A 14,127-nucleotide genomic window follows, 5' to 3' on the forward strand; every position below is an offset into this window, starting at 1 on the left:
TCTGGGGACGTGGGGCAGCTGAGAGGCCCAAGGACTTGGCCATAACCTGCGAGTCCTTAAAGTGCGCTAGTGCCAAGTCTGCCTTGTCTCCGAAGAGATGGGTGCCATTAAAGGGCTTGTCCATGAGGGAAGCCTGGACATCCCCCGAAAAGCCAGATGTTCTCAGCCAGGCATGCCATCTGCGGGCCACCCTTAATGAGTCTGCTCTGCCTAGCGAGTGAGTTGTGTCCAAGCCATTACATATAGTGAGCTTCGGTGTATCTCTCTCATCTGTAACTGCTTGAGAGAATGGCCCAGGCTTCCTTCAGAACATGTGGCAGCACTAGCGCAACTGTTTCCAACAGTGTTTGGGATTAGCAGCACAATGAGCATCACAATGCAAGGCTGACAGAAGAAAACATTTTCTTTTCCAAGCTGTCCAGCCTCTTGGATTCCCTGCCCGGGGGAGGAACAGGGAACACACCATGGGAAGTGGAGGCAGGGACCTTCAAGGTAGGTAGTGTGTTGGGTGAGGAAATTTGGGTCCTCTGGAGCACGGTGGAAGGCAGGCAATCCTATTCAAAGGAGCCCCTTTGCTGGGTTTGCACCAGGTCCACAGAATGATGTTGGTGAGGGCTTTGTTAAACAGGAGTTGGGATTCAGAGGAGGAGACTCTCGGTTGCAGCACCTCTATCAAGATCGAAACGTCGCAAAAATCCTGTCAAAAAGTGACAGAGGGGTAGCCCTTCTCTCGGATCAGTGCTGGCTGGCAGGAAAAGAAAAGAACTGACATCAGTGCGCCGGGGTTGCACCTATATAGGTGACTAGGACGTTACATCCAGCGTGGACGACACTGCGCACAGCCGTCCGATGCCACGTACCGGCACGCAGGGATACTGCTCACGAGAAATCGTCAGGATCCAGTCTGATGATTGGAGAAATTCAGAAGTAAGAAAACTGCTAGTATTGTTTGGCTGGTTCTCTATTATTGGCTTCAGGTGCCTTAAAACAGAGCTAGAATGTAAGTTCCAAGAAACTAGATATAGCACACGCCAGACTAATTGGCCTTTCAATGCTGTTATTGGTATAGAGTTAAAAGGTATGAAATGCCTAAATAATAAATTATAGAAAAATAAAGTAAAACAAAGACGTTGATTATGGGTGACGTGTGTTCTCATATCTGCACAACCCCTTGCCCTTAAAAATGGTTTTTACAACGTGGAAACATTTCTACTATGAAGAAGTGAATGCAGAGCGTACTCATTTGAGAAACCGTGTAGATCAAATAAATCCAATCCTCGTGCTCTCCTGTAAGCCTTTTTCAGAAAAACACACATCCGAAACAAAATGTGAAATTCTCGTTATTGTGTAAGGCAATGCATTGTTTGTTTTTAGGAACAGCATTTCTGTAATATTTTCTTCTCGATTATGTTTTTACTCAAACAGTTTAAACGGCAGCAGGCCTTTATTTTTGAAAACTGTTATTTACAGGTTAATTGTCATAAACAATGTCTTTTAAACTTCATTTTAGTAGCTTTGGTGATCATTCTCTCATGTCAAATGCAGGTCAAGCAAATACAGCTTCCACTGTACTGTGGTTCTGTGTCCTCCCGTGCGTTCAGGCCTCCTCTGCTCGGTGTGAATGTCACAAATGCATCGCTCTCATAGTTGGGTTAGTTTAGCTGAGGGAGGTTGTGCTACTTCTGAAAAATCATCCTTGTGTTCATAACTCGAACCTTTAAACTACTTGCCGTGTTTTTTGACCTTGAGGGTTACAATTGGTGGTTGCAACAGGACTGAAGGGGGATGGGCAAGTGTGGACTGTTCAAAAAAGGACACAATTCCCAGAGTCCTCAGTTCAGGAGTGTCGAGCCGGGGACCACGTGATACGCGAGTCTCCAGCTTAAACACTAGAGAGCATAGGGAGCCACAATGGACACAAATGACAGTCACCCTTGGTTGATTACTCAACGCAGGAGGGTGTACTAAAATTCAGTAATGCTGATAAACTTCGCAGTGTCCTGGTTATGAAGTAATTACTCACTCAGAGCCTAATTCACTAAACATTTTTCATGAGTCGTTCTATCGTACTCTTGTGAGTTGTACTTGACTATTTTGGCCTGTGTCACAAAGTATTTTCTGAGAGTAATTTCCAATTGTAAATCATGCTTATTCGGGCAGGGCACAAGTCCTAAAAAAAAGAAGCGGGGGGATGCTGACGTCACAACAGGAAGTGACGTCACGAAAGGTGGCTTGCACCATCAAACTCATTGCATCCCCTCGCTCACCCCTTAGATGTGATTGCATCAGAGAAGCCAGCGCGTAAGCAGCTTTCTGAATGAGCTCCGATCTCGCCCCAGAGAGGACAAAGAGTGAATGTGTGGCGCCATTTGCTCCAGTTATCGAACTCCCGGTAAAATAAGTGGGGGAACACCGTCCACCCGCTTGGTACCCCGACTTGAGCCCTGTATTCGGGTAAGCGAGAGTAAGTTTACCCTTGATCCCAGAGACCCATGGATAAGTCAGACGTAAGCCTACAGTAAGACACACCTCCTGGTAGAAAAGACTTTGTGAATTGAGCCCACAATATGCAATGTGAACGTAAACATATGATGGATATGGCAGGCTCTAAGATGATCGAATAGTGTACACTCTAAGGGAGAAGCCCTGTGAAAAAATGATGCCACGGTCTAATATGGGTCTAACATGGTAACCCAACACCATCTCAGGTTATGACTTTAGGAGTGTGCTCTGTGGTTTGAGTGATTGCCTTAACCGCAGTGCCTCATCTTTCAATACTGTCGATCAATTGTTTGTCTCCAGCAACTGACCAAATGCACAGTTTAATGTGCATTTTGAAATAGGTGTCTTCCATTTCGATAGGTGGACTGATAAATTGCTCAGTTTCCAAAGTGTCCAACAAGGCCTCCATGGCGCGAGCTAGCTGGAGGACCCAGCGCTGACCTTCTCAGCAACGTCCACCTCAGACTTGGCGACCAGGAAGCGCAGCTTCTTTCCGCCGGAACGGATCAGGTCCACTGCGCTGAAAAGAACCAGGAGCAGAACGGTTAGATACAGAGAGATAAGGGGCATGCAATGCAGAATTTATGAGTCTTGCTACATGGAACAGTAGTTTCATTATGATGCCTGGCGAAAGAACTGGCAGTGTCCCTACGCACTGGTTTCTCATGTTTCAGTTTTATGTGGATATTGTTCTTTTTGGAAGCCAGGCACGAGTCGCAGCACAAGAAAACTTGCCTGCATGGAAGTGTAGCTAGTTAAAAAACAAACAACAAATATCATTCATCCAGCTCCCATCAAAAACTAGCCACATTTACATAAAGCTTTGTACAAATAAGCATTTCCAATTAATTTTTGCTTATTTCTGTGCATACATGCACAAATTGTAAAAAACAATATATAATAAGCATCTAAGGCGTTGATGAGAAATGCCCTGGAGAATTCTGATCCTTGCGGTAAAAATCACACGTCCCTGCAATTTTTCTCAGGTACATATTGGCAGATCAAACCTGCTACTATATACCGGCCTAGTAAATACTGGGATATTCATATTTTGGTGTTAAAGAAGCAACATCTGAAAATTATGCTCATATTTTGGGTAAACCACAGTATTGTATTTTACTAGACGATATAAATATTACAAATCCCCAAGGGGAATTAGTAATCAAGGCCTTAGTGTATGACTCTCATGGACCCTGGTGACCGATACCTAGTTTCATAATCACACATTTGGGCCTGTTATGTAAGTGTTAGCTTTAGGAAAACTTGAATCTACACTTGTTTGAGACAATGGAACTAGGTTTAAATTCACCCTAGTTCTGTCTCCTCTTACATACATTTAGGCCATCACCACAGAATGCTTCTGAGACTAAGAATATTTTGAATTTGGCATCACCTCAAGTTCACAGCAGCGATCCACTCAGATTCAGCAATAACATTCTATTATAGCCTGCTGCCAAGGGCTCTACCGGTTGTTAAAGGCCCTAAACCAGAGTGAGGCATGGGCCTATAACAAGGAAGAGTGTAACTGGTATTACCCAAGACCTAAGGGCTAGCACGATATCAGAACATTTCTCCCACTGAGGGTAGAATGTTCTAAATTAAAATGGGAGAAACAGAAAAAGAAAGATTGGAATGTTGGAGTAGGAGGCTTAGAACAGTCATTATAAGCCAAAGGTGATCCTAACATTCCAATGTTATAATACAGGATTAGAACATTGGAATGTGGAGCACTCCATTGAAGGCCCACAAAGCAGCATTCCAATGTTGTTTTCACAAAGGCCTCTCGGAGCCAGAGGGGATTTAAACCCCCACGGGCTCCGGGAGGCCTTTGTTTTATTTTTTAGAACATTCTGCCCTCTAGTGGCAGAATGTTCTAATAGCCTTATAGCCCTTCGTAGCTGGGCTATTAAAGTCCCGCTCCCTTGTTTAACGCTGGAGTGGGCCTTTAATAGCCGGTATATAGAGCTATATTATAGCCCACTGCCGGTTGTTAGATGCTCTGATGCGGAGTCATAGTCCAGGTGAGCTTGTGAGTGTCTCTAACGAGGGAAAGGGCCTTTAACAATTGGTTAGCCAGTGGCCGAAGGGTTTAAATTGTATTTGAGCTTTCTACCCAAATGGGAGAAACAGAAAAACAATCTTTGGAACGTGGAGGAATCTTTGGAATGTGGAGCCATTTATTGGCCGTGGCCCACTTCAATGCCTTTACTGCAGCTCTCAACATTCCAATACTCTTTTATGGCATTATATCCCACTGCTTAGGTCTATGATGCTTGTTAAGGGCCCTGAACCGAGTAATAACCAGGAGAGAAGTGTTTAACCTCCAGGATAGCTAAGATGGAAGGACTATAAGGCTATTAGAACATTCCACCCATTGGGGGTAGAATGCTCTTAATTAACAAGCATTTTACAATGCAACGGTTTCGCCTTTGTAAAAGTTAGAGCTATTGGCATTGTAAATGACAAATTTTGTATTTATGTGTTGGTTTTGAAAACGGATAAATAAATGCCATTGTCATTTACAATGCCAATAGCTTAATCTCTCGAAAATGCGAGACCTATTGCATTTGCACCCACACACACACAGAGCCACACACACACACACAGAGCCACCCACACAGAGCCACCCACACACAGAGCCACCCACACACAGCCACCTAAAAAAAAAGCTAGCCACACAGACAGACCCCCAACACACACAGAGCCCCAACACACACAGAGCCCCAACACACACAGAGCCCAGAGCTGCCGACTTCGGAGACGGGTGATCCAGGTTCGAGTCTCGGCTTTTTGGAGCAACTTCCTGTGATTCTGGGCAAATCATTAAATCCCCTCGTGCCTATGGACAGCGCCTGGCTACCCTCTAGTCCGATTAGCAGCACTATACAAATCCAGGTATATACATGCATTCATTCACACACAAACTAACAAGAATACATTTTACTCAAGTAAACCCTTATATCAAAATTAGGATAATAAAAACACTGGGGGAAAAAAACAACTTTTGTAACCAATATTACGATTATAACACAAGTACTGCACAGTAACAAAAGGACCTCTGTGACAACAGCAGTGACCCACTGAGCTGTGCACATCAAATACTGCTCTGTGGTCTGTATTGTACAGGCTCTTAGCAGCAGGGCTATTAACCCTCTGTGCTACCTTAGAGGAGTCAACGCTGCCAGGAGACAAAACTCTGCTCGCTCCAGCAGGAACATTCATCACTGAGTTATCTTGACACTTTTCTTGTTGCCTGGAAACTGTTGAATCTACGAGGAACTCTGCGGCGCTTTAAAACCTGCTGCAGTGCTACAAAACCACCCCCGAGTAACAAGCGCGCCCCCCCACCCTTCCAGGCCCCCCTGGGAACGCCCGATGCCCGGCACAGGACGGCCAGTCCGGCCTTGAACCTTCGAGCTGCTCTCCCTGCGACCACCTACAAACATGTATGTTATCTTATTCCTGACACAGCGCCAGCCGTGGCCGCATAAGGGGCGTCTGTGCGCTAGACGCGGCACAAACAATCATATTTTCAAGAGAAAGGGCAGAGAAACGTGACGGGTTCAGGAAAGAAGCGGATGCAGGCGAGAGAAGGGGAGATGAAAAGCGTCACAGAGATATGTGAGGAATAGAGAGAGAGGGTGAGAGGGTAGGAGGAGAAATAGACTAGAGAGTGCTAAAGTAGTAGGGTCGGAGTGAGGGCACAGAGCGCCTGAGGTGACACACTGCAGGGCATCCCCGGGAAGGGGATGCAAAGCATGAGTTTTATTAAAGAGAATTACAACATACAGAGGCAGCTAGAAGCTGATGGCCGCAGGCCATGCCGCCCTGGGCAGAGGCGCGGGGTCCGGGCACCCCTCATCAAGACCTGTGCCAGCCTCTCCCTCTGATCGTCGACAGCTCGAGTGCCTGGCACGTAGCGCACACACAGCCCGTTCACGCTGTGATTGGGCGCGCAGTGCCAGCCTGTTTTGTAGCTATGCCCGTCATACCAGCTGCGGGCACCCCTCCAGGAAGCAGAACGGGGAAGCAAAACATGCTGGGAAAGCAACATTTAAGCAATATTTAAACCTACGGGCACACGGACAGCGGGAGGGGTGAGGGGGAGGGAACACGAACAGCGGGAGGGGAGGCGGCAAACGGCACCAAAAAAAGCACTCACCTGGACTTCTTCGGCCGGCGGTCGGCCGCGGAATGGGAAGAAAACAAATGGACTACAAAAAAAATAAACCCCACCCACGGCCGCGATGACGACATCGCAGAGGCGGAGAGCGAAAAAATCGCGGAAACGCCCCCGAATCTGGTCCGGCCTTGACGGACAGATCCGGCTTCCAATGGCTAGCCTCCATTTATGGAGCTAGCCAATGGGAGCCGGGGGACGTTCCTATAGCCCATATAGTAAACATTAGATTTCGCCTGCGCCGAAAAGCTGCGCAGTGCGCAGCCTTCGGCCAGGCGAAACCTAAAAAGGGAGAAACAGTAAGACAAACATTGGAGTGTTGGAGTAGAAGGCCTATACCAGCCGTTATTGGCCTTGAGCCACTCCACTGTCTTCAATACAGCTTTCAACATACCAACATACCAATGTTCTAATCTCTATTAGCATCCTATCTCCCTCTGTTACTACCTCCCTCGTCAAATCTTAGCAGTTCCAAACTAAGCCCACAGAAAATCATTCTTCTTTTCCAGGGAATTTTTATAACTATTCATACGCACTGAATTGTCCCACTCGCATGCAGGACCCCAGAGCACTTTTTACATCTATCTATATATATATAACTATCTATCTATCTCTCTCTCTCTATCTACATATCTATATATAAATAATGCTGTTCTTGAGATGAGCACATTTTTGTTAAAATAAATGAACTGTTATTTACAACCTGTACAAGTTTATATTGGCCAACTTTTGCCAATTTACTTTAAAAAAATCAATTTTAAATCCAGAAATAAAGTCATTATAAACAACACAGTGACAAGAAAACTTTGACAAACTTTCCTTAAAGGAAGAGTGAGAGGAAATAGGAATAATGTAGCCTAACATGCTGAAATCTGAAAGGTAGATGAACCAGCCGTTCCTCCGTGAAGGAATAGAATACCACTGGTATCACATCATGCCCTGTCAGCAGCAGTTGAGCCAATTCTTTTTTTTCGGTCTTCTGGTGATACAATCCTGAGGCACTGAGCTCAACCATTTTCATGTTTTTTCTTCTAGGAAGCCTTTCCAATCCTCTGAGAAACACCTTCACTCCATTTCTTTAGGGACAAAGAGTAATTTTTTTCTGTTTTGTGACTGAAGCATATTTTTTCCTTCACAAAATACCTACCTGTGGAGGAAGAAAGGGAAACATACTCTCACTGTCCATTTTGTGTCCTTCTCCGCTACCAAACCTCCAGACGTCTGCAGATTTGAAGCACAGGGAAAACAACCTTGCTGCATGAACTGCAGAAGGACAAGCACAGGTGTGAAGAAGCAGCACCCGGAAAATCTGAGGGAGGTGGGGAGGGTGCTTTTTCTAGCACAACATCTCCCATTGTTTTCGGGGACCCCTCACAATTGAGATCCAGGAAAAGATCCCAAAAGGAACAACACAAATGTACCAGTTCAATATTTAGACTCACGACTTCGAAGGTAGTATGAGTGGCAACATGCTCGCCGTTGACGGCTGGTTTGATTAAGTAGGCAGTAGATTGAGTGAACAGGTGCCACAGATACCTACTTTTCCTTCTCCATCATACAGAAACAAAGATTTCTGCTGGGGAGTGTGCACTATTAATAAAGAGTCCTTCCTTTTGATCTGAAGTCATCTCTACAAACATGTATAACGTGCATGGTGGTAGATGTTGCATACCTCAGGAAGATGACTTTTTTTTGTGTATCCCATCTTGGATGACTGACTTATAAAAAGTGCTAACATCTCAGATGGCCCAGGCGTCACTTCAACATAACAGTCTCTGTCCTTCAGCACTTGGGTCTCAGAATAAGTCACTCTAAGTCTACCATAGTACCAGTTCAGTTCATCCTTTATCTTAGAGCGACACACATTTGGCAAGAGTGTATCCTTTGGACAAGAGGCTGGCTTTTATTTGCCTGACGTTTCAGAGTCTTAAAAATAAGACATCTGATGGTGCACCAAATGTCATCACTTTTTTGGCTCATTGGGCCCCATGCCCCACTAATCAACGGTGTTGCAGAGTGCTGGGGTGGCGTATGGGAATACAGATTGTGCATACATACATGTTCAGGATTGGCTATGCAACTCCCATATCCATTAAGTTCGTAAACAATGGTCTGAGGGCAAAATTAGCCATACGACCAAGAAGAAATGAGAAAGGTAGAGGGGAGGGGAGGCGATATAAGACCTGTTGCCAATGCAGTTTTACATTCATGAGCTATGAGGGAGGTGTTGTCTTAGAAACTGTTAGGCCTGGAAATTACTCTATGTCTGTGTCAGGAATACACATCGCCTCTCGTCTATGGACTTAGGAAGATCGTTGGCACTGAGGAAGGGGTGGGTAAGTCAATCAAGGTGTATATAAATTTCTGGATTGTCTGCCTCAAGGATTCTAGACCCTGGTTTGGTGAATATGCTATTGTCAGTAAAATCGGTCTCCCCTAAGTAGTCAGTTTAACGGTAGCCACCTTCTCTGCTTGTCAACGACGGACTCTTGAAGTCTTGAAATTATAACCCATGTGGGCATGCAATATATATTAATCTCCTTCGTTTTCACCAAAGATAAGAATTGTACGGGGAATGCTCCTCGACCTAGCCCACCAGGTGTCTCACGGCAGGACAGGGATCTGGTGAAAAAAAGAGATCCCCTCTCAGTTGCCTAAGGGCTGGTACCTACTTATTTTGGGCATTTAACCTTTATATTGAGGGAAATACACGTCAATTTCCTAACCATTTGGGTAGCTCAGGTTTATCTGATGTATGACAGCCCATCCCACATCAAGGCTCACATGGGGGTTCCATAGTGTACAGGCATCCAGGAGACTCACATCCCTGGAACGTGGTGACAGCCCCCGACCAAGTTCCAGACAGACTACACCCCATAACTTGAAGAAAATCCTTTAATATCACGTCTCACTTGAATGGTAAGCCCTTCTAGGAGAACCCAAATACACAAAATGAGCATCCACTAACCATTTCCCCTATACCTCTATCACCTAACTTGACGTGGGCATTCGGGAAGAGCAGACATCCCCCACCTGGTTCACTGCAACCATTCACTGCTATCCAGGGAGTACCTGGCAGCTCAGCATTTCTCAATGCCAATGAGTGGTCTGCTCCTCGAAGCTGATCAGGGACCCCCCTTCCTCTCTTTTTCTATGTCTACTGCAGTCTGCTTCACCCCCTTCCATTTTGAGACCCTTCTCAGTTTCTCACTCTCTGGGTATCAGTCGCTCCTCTGATGGAGGGTTAGGAGACTTTTCATCATCTTCTCACCCATCTGTCAGACACTTAATTAGAACACTTTTCTGCAAGATGATGGTCAATGCATCTTCGAGAGTAGGAGGATGGTGTTGCCTTTACAGGTGATGCCATCTTTTTTCTTGCTGCTGCCATAATCCAGCTTTCTGTTGAAAGTGGTGCTGTCTATTGGTCTGAGGCGCAGTTTTCATTGTTCGATGGGTTGTGTTGAGTTCAATGCCTTTTCTTTCATCTGACTAGAGCAGTAACCTTAAAAACCTATAGATGTATCCCTCAATGTAGTTTTGTTCAGCTCCTCCGGGCAACCCTCATATTCTAAGATTGTAGTACCCTGAGCAGTTCTTCAAATCTAACTCATGTCCCTGGACAATGAAATCCTGTCTCAAGAACTCTAAATCTTCTGTATGGGTATTCTCAGAGTCTTGCAGGGAAGATACATCTTCACTAAGGACTTTTACATCTTTTTTACTTTTGATGTTCAGCTCATTCCTCAAGTAGCAGGATTCCACCTCATACCTTTAAAATAATTTCTCCATTAACGTCTTTGTCATAGGGGAATAACCTTAATTCAGTACTTGAGAATAATAGGGGTAATCTCGTTGTTTCCCATCCTTTGTATAACTGCTTTCTCTGACAACCATTTTCCTCTGCTAGAGGATATGACTAATGATCGTCATGGGACTGTGGACAAGCAAGCGACCAAAGCAACCACACCAGGAATCTCAGACTGAACTGCCTGCATGTTTGCTTTTGTTTGATCACTCAGGCCCTGGGCATTGCCTTGAGGATCGCCACAAATTCTTCATCCATCTGCTGAAGGGAGGCCGATGACAGTGATGCAATGGTCACTATTGCTTCTGCAGGGTCAGGCATGTCTATGAGTCTTAAAGGAGGTTCTGCTCTGGAGTCAAGCCTGCACCCTTTACTGAGGGTATCCACTTGTTCCACGTGGAGGTTGTAAGACTTTTACTCCGTGTCTCAGAATTGGGCCTGTACTAGGCTAATCTTCCTTGAAGATTAACCTTCTCTTGGTCCCTGACTAGTACATTGGCCGACGCACTCTACCATGGCATCTCGAACCAACTCGCGCAAAAACTCCTGACCATCCAAAACACTGCCACCTGACTCAATCTGGACACCCCTAGAAGCGCCCAGATCCCTCCCTATCTCACTGAACTACACTGGCTACCCATCCAGAAATGCTGCAAATTCAAGGTGCTCGTCCATGCCTACTTTGCCCTCCACAACACAGGACCAGCTTACCTCAACGACTGACTCCAACTCTACCAACCTACCCTCAAGACAACTAAACGCCACCTCTCTCTCATGAATCCCACACATCCGCAGAAGCAAAACATGAGGGCACGCCTTCTCCTTCATAGCTGCCAAAAACTGGAACAAACTTCCTCAGCACACCAGAACTGTCACACCACTTCTCAACTTCCAGAAGAAGCTTACGATCTGGCTGTTCAACTAGGAGGACCTCCTGGCCAACAGCCCTACTCAAGCTCCTGGATACCCTCATGAGTGAAGATGCACCATGCAAATCCACATAACATAACATTGGCCAGCTTCTCTTGGGCCAATGTACTGCTCAGGGCCACTCACACCAAGGTACCTCATCCAGCTATGCTTCAGTATAGATAGTGCCCAGTGTAGGATGCCTCTGTCATATTCAGGTAGTCTCCCACAATGCTATATGGGGTTTCTATTCAGGCTGGGGTCTTGAGGGCACTGCTACTGAAAATTGCTGGCATAGGAGCCTCAGTGACAAAACTTTTGTGCATGCCGCACTTTATTTAAGAAGGAGTGCTCTCTCAATGCTGCACCCACTGTGGCAGATGGTTGCATCTTCTCTGTTCTCAGAACCTCTGTGTATCACCTTAGGGATGACCATCTCCAAGGAGAGACAGTCTAGATATTGGGAGTTACCTTGTGCTTCTGGTAAGACCCTTGCATTGATCATGCCATGTTGGAACCGAAGCTCATGCCTGGAGCTCTCCAGGTCTTCAAGACATCTAGCTCATGTGTCTTCAGCGTTACACAAATTACACAGTTGCCACCAACTTAAGGTCACAGCTCATGTTTAGGGCCCCCAGGTCTCTGCAGCCCAAATTGCTGCTCCAAGGGCATCTGCCTTGCTGGTCATGCTCCCTTGTAACTCATTGCTCATGTTGGATCGTAAGGCCTCCAGGTGACAAGTCTCAACAGTTGACTGCGGTCCGTTGCTGTGGAAGCCGTCATGGTAGGACCAGACACGTCCTACCTCCATGGAATGTTTTGTTAGTGTCTGAGTTCCACTGAGCAGACAATCAAGATTTCAGTTTTCAATTTTGTTGAAACCTAGACTGCCTTTTATAGTCACATACTTGAAGGGTTGTGTCACTGGTCAACCATGTTTAACTGGGTGACGAGTAGGCCTGGGCGTTGTTTGCTGAGATTTATTCAGTGGAACTCCGCGAAGTGCCAGAAAAACTCAGCAACGCTCCGCGGAGCCTGTTCGGTCGGACTGATTTTTAGCGCCGGGAGTTTGTGCCATGCAGTAAAATCAGCGCAAAAAGCACTACGTGCCTCGCCAGAGGACGCTGCTGCTTCCGGCCTCTCAAGTAGACCCTCTACTCGAGTGGCAGCTTCCTCAACGCGAATGGCAGATTTCTCAATGCGAGCGTTCGTGACCTGCCGCAACTGCCCCTGATGAGAAATCTTGCCGGTAGGTCTACCGTATGATTTTTTTTTCGGCAAGCGCACACCAATTTACCATTGATGAGCAGCTCGCGAGAAAAACTCCGCTCCACGTCACCTCACTGAATTTCAGAACTTCTCTGCTCATTTCCGGTCTGATGAAGATGTCTAAGGGCCAGATGTATCAAAGGGTTTTTCCCATTCTGTGTCTATGGGGAAATGTGTTGATACATATGGCCCTAAATCCTTTCATTTAATATTTATGTTTTGTAATATTGTTACCAAAGATCTGCAATTAGGACTGTCTTATTGCTTTCATTTCATATAGGTAATGTAAGGGGCCGAGTACCACTAATATGCTGTGTTTAATGGCATAGGTTGGCTGAACGGTAAAATTAACAGGTTGTAGTGTTGCCTGGTCACTTAAAATCAATAGAAAAATGTGGTTCCATTCATATGCTTTTATTTAACAAATCAGTATCGTCCAATGATTGGACGACACTGCCCAGAACTGGATACGCTGGTTCTACATCACCTAAACATCTGGCAACAACAATGGGGTGTGAAAGGGACATGGCCACCCCAGTGCAGACTGAAATGAAATGCATGCCCAGGGTATCAATCAGCCGCGTTACCTCTTGTAATCGGATCCAATGAGGCTGGCCCCATTGACAGCGAGGATTCGGTCTCCAACGGAGAGTCGCCCATCTGAGGCTGCCGGGCTATCGGCGATCAACGTTCTGATGTAAATGCCAGGAGTGTTCAGGGTAGTGTGCTGTAGAAGACAACCACAAAGCATAAGAACAGTCAGACAGGAGCTCCACAGCTTAAATGCATGCACATCTGAAATCAAGCATAAGTCTAGTATTAGGCATATGAGATCACATTTTAATGCCCTTAAATCTTTGACAAAATGCATAGACCGTTGTCAACAAGGAGAGAAAGTGCCACAAATGCTTTACACCATGACTGGTGAGTTGTATAGTAAGGTAAAGTCCATACTGTAGACTGTTGTCCTGGAGACTACTTTCAAATGTCAGAACATAGAATTTAATATTACTGCCAGCACACCCGGATAGGATGTAATTAGTATTGCTCCCCACTGTAGTTAACACATTCCTGAAATGCCAGTACTTGATGCTGGTAGTATAGCATCCATGATTAACCTTTGGATCTGCTTTTCACACATTCTTCGTTCCTTAAGCAGAAGAGGTGTAGGCAAATATTGACAGACCTTCCAACATAAGTGGGAAACAGTGACGTAAGCGCAAATCCGAAGAACACAATGTCTAAGAATGTTTTTAATTTTATTTATGCATGTTTGACTTCATTATTAACAAGGGAGAAAGAAACCCAGCCAGTATTTTATTAAAAAGTTGATCATAGTTGCAGACAGGACCTCACCGGGACATTTCTTGTTTGGTGGAGATGTATAAATCACTTAATTCAATATCTAGGTGCGTCATCTTTTAATCAAAGATTTATAAGAAGAACTTTCTTGTTGCTT

At 45.5% G+C, this 14,127-nt stretch overlaps 1 protein-coding gene across 1 annotated transcript in view; it reads right to left on the reverse strand.

Moving 5' to 3' along the window:
- Positions 1–1,283: 1,283 nt before the first annotated feature.
- Positions 1,284–14,127, reverse strand: part of RADIL (Rap associating with DIL domain) — a 444,288-nt gene continuing 431,444 nt past the window's right edge. The window contains exons 14-15 of the mRNA XM_078665013.1: positions 13,256–13,395; positions 1,284–3,022 (exon numbers count right to left, since the gene is read on the reverse strand). Coding sequence (XP_078521139.1) covers positions 2,920–3,022; positions 13,256–13,395 — 243 coding nt within the window. The 3' untranslated portion in view covers positions 1,284–2,919. The remainder of the gene's footprint in view (positions 3,023–13,255; positions 13,396–14,127) is intronic.

This window comes from Lissotriton helveticus, chromosome 10 (genome assembly GCF_964261635.1).
Source record: "Lissotriton helveticus chromosome 10, aLisHel1.1, whole genome shotgun sequence".
NCBI classification, from domain to species: domain Eukaryota; kingdom Metazoa; phylum Chordata; class Amphibia; order Caudata; family Salamandridae; genus Lissotriton; species Lissotriton helveticus.